Source organism: Prinia subflava, chromosome 11 (assembly GCF_021018805.1).
Source record: "Prinia subflava isolate CZ2003 ecotype Zambia chromosome 11, Cam_Psub_1.2, whole genome shotgun sequence".
Lineage (NCBI taxonomy): Eukaryota > Metazoa > Chordata > Aves > Passeriformes > Cisticolidae > Prinia > Prinia subflava.
In genome coordinates this window covers 1,305,195-1,311,194 of record NC_086257.1, presented here as the reverse complement: position 1 = coordinate 1,311,194, position 6,000 = coordinate 1,305,195, and the positions used below count along the sequence as shown (strand labels likewise).

Genomic DNA, 6,000 nt, shown 5'->3' with positions numbered 1-6,000 from the left:
ACAGCAGCTCCAGAGACCCCGGTGAGCAGTCACAGACTCAGCTCCTGAAAATCAGAGAGACGTGAAGGGCCAAAAATTCATCAACCAACCCTATCAGGTCCTGCCTCCAGCCACAAGGCAGGAAATAGCATCTCCTCTTTGCCCTTGGTCATGCCAAAAAGAAATAGAATCAGCAATAATAATACAAAGGGCAAGGGAGGCTACCAACAATTAATTAAAATTGATCGCCTCTTTAATACAGCACTTTGTCGTAATTCTTGAAAAATGTTTGTGCAAGCCAGAGTTTTTCATGATTTAAAATGACTTCATATTTAAAAGGGAGAAAGTTAAGCCACTCTAAGGCAAAAAGGGAGACCTGATACACATCCACAAGAAACTGATCCTCTTCAGTAACACAGTAAAGAACACACATCTTTCTTCAAAATTTTATTTGAATTTAAATTATGGGGCCAGCCAGATTTTTTGGATACGAAATGCATTTTCCTCAGGAGAAATGAAATGCTACCATGGAAATAGAATTACAATTGTATACATCTCTTATTAAAAAAAAAAAAAGAAAAAAGAAAAAAAAAAAAGAAAAAAAGAAAAAAAAAAGCCAAAGAAAAACCTGCTTGCATTTAAATATGTTTTAGTAATACCCTTAAGCCTTCAAGCAGATAAGAAACCACTTCCAGAACAAGTTTTTTAATATGAACAGCACATCGAAGGAGCTTTAATTTAAATACAACTTCTTTTTGAAAGCCAACATTCAAATGTTTCCACATATTAAAAAAGTCACCATAGCCATTGATTCCAAGGCCTAATATAGAGAAACCTCTATCCCAGTCCAAATGTTTTCAATTCTTTACACATAGAAATCTTTAGCACATCTACATCTTTCTAAAGAGGAAGCCTTACATGTTATGGTGAGTAACTTGGCAAATAAAGTTTTCCTCCACTAAGCTATGATAAACCAAAATATAACAGACTGTTAGTACTGAACTACAACACCACCTCAGTGCCAGCTCTGCCTGGCATCTCTGGAAGAGTCAGCTATTTTCTTTCCTGTAAGCAAAATGATTCTGTTTGCAAAGGACACATTAAGAACCTTAAAAGACCAATTTTAATGTTAAGAGCAGTTTTAACCAACCAAGTGAAAACACTCGATTTTTTGGAGCTCTTGGATTTCCCTTGTGAAGGCTTTCAAATCAGCTCAAACGTCACTGATTGCGAAATATTTCAAAGGGGAAGAGGACAGGAAGCAACGAACATTTTCTGTAGCATTTGCAATCATTCAGTCATGCAGAATTGAACTTTCAGACCCCAATCCACGAGTTTTTGCTTGGCTGTGATCTTAGCGTTACTATATGATGGATACATACAATTTTAATAACATCATTTAGATATATTTAGTAGATTCCTTTTGTATGGTCACAGTAACAAAAACATGGTGCAAAATCAGTTGGGTTTTCTGTTTTTATAAATACTGATAGTTTGCAGCATTAAAGAACAAAATCAACAAAAAATTAGATCATTTTGTTATCCTAGGACACCTATGAAATTGTTTCTTGAGGTCAGAGGGGATTAAGTCACTCACACAAGTACTGTACTGAGTTATTTACTGTAAGAACTGATGCACTGCAGGCTCTCCAGAAGTCAGAGGAATCAATATTAATTTAGCATAATCCTTGCCATTTGCAGAGCTGGTGAGCACAACGCTGGTTTAATTAAATAAGGCCAATATTATCTGGTAAGAATGTAGTAGAAAGGGTTCCAGTTCTCTGTTTCAGCCTACCTTAATTGATGGCACCTCATCAGATAAGTGAATACAAAGAATTTGTTGGGGTTTGGGTTTTTGTTTCCTTTTAAATGCTGCAGTATTTAAGATTGTTAAATCAGCATTTCCATGTGATCTGAAGTATTCAATTACATATGAGCATTCATTTTGCAAAACTCAATATTAGGTAATAGTTACAGACTAATACAATAACATTCCTCTGCTGTACAAATTAAATCATATTTTAAAGAAATGAGCAGCCTAGGAGTTATATACAAAAGAAACCAGCAAGCATTGTTGAAATGAAATGCAAAATGTCACTGCTAGGTCTACTGTCTGAAATACCTTTAAAGTAAAATTAACAAAAACCCTTAGAACATATTTCCAAGTTTACAAGTCAAGTCTCAGAAAAATCAAATCATGTCGAAAAAAAATCTATAAAGCAGTGAAAGGCATATATACATTTTCCTTATGAACCTTGAGATTTCACTCTTTTAAAGGTTGCTAAGTTTCAGTATCAGTTTATTTGCAAGACAACTGTTTATCCCAATAAGCTCACATCTTAGATACATTTCCCCTTTGATTACAAATAAAGCACTGCACATTTTTTTTTTAAATCAAGGCATATAATCTTATACTATGGTGCCAGGTATGCACAGGTCACATTGTGCTCATTATCTCAAACAAGGTAAGTGCAAACATACAGATTTATTCAGATTTGCAAGCATGCAACCTGTTACTTAACTACATGAATACCTTCTCTCCTAGACCAAACTAGTATCTATATGTTTGCTTTCACGAACCTAGAATCTTTCTTTTCAGGACTCCTAAAACAAGCAGTGTCTTTGAATTCTGAAATGACACAAATATCAAGAAAGTCCACATTGTGCAAGAAAGCAGCAGCTATGTTTCTCAACTTGGACTAAAAATGAAAAGAGAAAAACAAAAACCGTTCACTGAACAGCAGATTAGCAGTAATGTTCCTCATGAATCGATAAGAGTGCCTGATGCTGAATATCTAACAGCAAATGCTGAATTTGGGTTTAATATTTTAAAGGTTTATTGGAGTTTAAGCTTCTTGCTGCGCTGGTCTCTTCAAATCCCTGATCTGTTTAACTAAATAGGTCTTCTCGTCATTAAATTGTTCATCCTCGGTCCTGTCATTCTGAAACTTGCTGAGGAACTCAATAAGTTTGGTCTGGTTCTTTAGAAGGATGTCTAATATAGGCTGTGTCTTGTTAGGATTGGCTACAAACACCTGCAAGAAAATAAAAGGCATTGAGCACAACAGCGAGAAACAGAAGGTTAAGTTAAAAAAATTATCTAACAAAATACTGATGGTGATAAATTAAAAGCATGTTTTAACTATTCCAGTATCCCACAGAAAAGAATAATGGGGTAAATGTAAGTTTTTAAATAAAATTGGATTTTTTTAATCAGGACTTAAGCTGAAAGCAGTACCCAAGTAAATTTAGTCTGTGGGAGGTGACTAGCCACAGCAGCCTCTGCAGAAACCACTGAAGACACTTTATGGTTAAATTCTATAGCAAATGCATGGTTTCATATCATGTGCAGCATCTGAGGGGTATCCCACACTTCACTGCCAAGTTTTAGACTTCACGTTATAACTCTCAGCTGCAAAGTCAGAAGTCATCTGTTATAATGTTCAAATTACAATTCAGGAGACCTGACTGAAATACTGCCATCCTTCAGAGATCATGCAGTGTGATAAAACCACTTTTGAACCTCATGATTTAAATGGAATCATGCATTCCTCCTTATCTTACTGCATTTAATTCCAAATGTTTCTAAGAGATGTTACTCTGACAATCACATGGAAGTCCCTAAGTGGTTTCTAAACAGTTTTCAAAAGATAACCAATATATCTATTTGTAAAGATGAATCATTAAAAAGCAAACATCAGCGCTCCCTTTATTTAATCCCTTAGCAGACATTAAGATAAGCTCCATGCAGGCTCAGCTAACTAAGCAGTTCAGTTAACAACTTCTGGTCAGATTCCTTCATGGTGGGGTTTTGTAACATACCTTGAACACATGGAAGGCCTCAAACTGAATGTTACGACTCTTGTCTCGTAGAAGGTTCATCATTAGTTTGAGATTTTCAGGTTTACTGATGTACTTTGTCATAATTGTGAAGTTGTGTCTGTCCAGTAACAATTCACCAAGAAGCTGAAGGCAGAAAAGAAGCCCAAATGAAAAAAACACTAACACTGCACATGAGAATCAATTTGTTTATAAATGCTTTCAAACCCCCTGAAGAGGTGTAGTGCTCTGTGAATGCAGTACCAGTGGTCAATAGATAAACAAACAGCAGAACTAAGTGCCCTAAATTTCACAGTGCAGGTGCATTTCCCCTTATTTCAACAACACAGTTTCTTCTTTTCCTCAGAAAGTGAGAAATCACACTTGTTCCCCCTTGTTATGAATTGGAAAGAGAAGTCTTTCATTTTTTCCCCATGACTTCATCATTTTTTCACTTATAGAGAAGCTATTCAGCATAGAAAGAATGCCTTAAAAAACCCCCAAACCCCTAATAAAACAGGTTAATACATCAAATGAAATACTGACACTTTTGCTACTTAAAGAGTTTAAAAGGATTTTCCCCACAAGGATCACCTTTGCTGCAAGCTCTGTATTACATTTATGTTCACTATTTCTTATCTACTTGAATGTAAGATCAGTATTGCTTTAGGCACATCACATGAATCTTTGTTAAATTATTTAAATGTAACCAGACTTGTTGAAGGGGAAAAATCAACAAAAATAAAGAAACTTGAGGAGCCATTTCTTCATGGGGAGAGAAATTACTTTGGTCTGTGCTGGACACTAAATAATGCAAGAATTAGACTAAAAAATAGTAGCTGATCCCAAGAATTAAAATAAATACTATTCAAGGCAGTTACAGAAGGCATTTCAAATAAAGTTAGCTCACCTTGAAAATAAAGGGAATCTCTTTGCATTTAAGAAGAAAATAGAATTGCCTTACCTTAAGTGACTGTCTCTTTGTCACATAATTTTCTGAATGAAGTAACTTCTCATACTCACTGAAGAACTAAACACAGAATAAAGAGAAGGGTTAGGACTTTTTCAAGTGTCACAAGAATCTTCTTCCAAACTGCTGCAACAAAGTGAAGAGGCAAATCCCTAACAAAACCAAACTAAATCTGAAATGTCAGTAGATTCCTGTAAATCACTACACTGTCACTACTTACACTTTTAAAGTGTATACAAAGCTAAACATTGAATATGCTTTAAAAATATGTATTTCCTCTTTCAAGAGACTTTAATGTTTAGATTACAGGGTAGTAGAAGGAGTCTCCTCATTATTTCTTACAGAAATAGGCTGCCCAGAGAAGCTGTGGCTGCCCCATCCCTGAGGTGTCCCAGGCCAGGCTGGAAGGGGCTGTAAGCAGTGTGCTGCTGGCACCCACGGCAGGGCTGGGACGAGGGGACGTTCCAGGGGACAGCTCCTGCAGGGCTGGGATGAGGGGATGTTCCAGGGGACAGCTCCTGCCCAGGCTGGGACGAGGGGACGTTCCAGGGGACAGCTCCTGCAGGGCTGGGATGAGGGGACATGCCAGGGGACAGCTCCTGCAGGGCTGGGATGAGGGGATGTTCCAGGGGACAGCTCCTGCAGGGCTGGGATGAGGGGACATGCCAGGGGACAGCTCCTGCCCAGGCTGGGATGAGGGGATGTTCCAGGGGACAGCTCCTGCAGGGCTGGGATGAGGGGACGTTCCAGGGGACAGCTCCTGCAGGGCTGGGACGAGGGGACGTTCCAGGGGACAGCTCCTGCAGGGCTGGGATGAGGGGATGTTCCAGGGGACAGCTCCTGCAGGGCTGGGATGAGGGGATGTTCCAGGGGACAGCTCCTGCAGGGCTGGGATGAGGGGATGTTCCAGGGGACAGCTCCTGCAGGGCTGGGACGAGGGGACGTTCCAGGGGACAGCTCCTGCAGGGCTGGGATGAGGGGATGTTCCAGGGGACAGCTCCTGCAGGGCTGGGATGAGGGGACATTCCAGGGGACAGCTCCTGCAGGGCTGGGATGAGGGGACGTTCCAGGGGACAGCTCCTGCAGGGCTGGGACGAGGGGATGTTCCAGGGGACAGCTCCTGCCCGGGCACTGCTCCGCAGCTCCCGGATTCCCAGGGACATCCTGGAACACGGCACGGGCTCCCTCTGCAGGAGAAGCCAGGCCTGGCTCCCACAGGACCACATTCAGTT

General features: G+C 39.8%; 1 protein-coding gene across 1 annotated transcript in view; it reads right to left on the bottom strand.

The window, feature by feature from the left end:
• Positions 1-611: 611 nt before the first annotated feature.
• The window catches only part of CAB39 (calcium binding protein 39), a 42,192-nt gene continuing 36,803 nt past the window's right edge, over positions 612-6,000 (bottom strand). The window contains exons 7-9 of the mRNA XM_063408154.1: positions 4,763-4,828; positions 3,802-3,945; positions 612-3,014 (exon numbers count right to left, since the gene is read on the bottom strand). Of these exons, the coding sequence (XP_063264224.1) occupies positions 2,826-3,014; positions 3,802-3,945; positions 4,763-4,828 (399 nt within the window). The 3' untranslated portion in view covers positions 612-2,825. The remainder of the gene's footprint in view (positions 3,015-3,801; positions 3,946-4,762; positions 4,829-6,000) is intronic.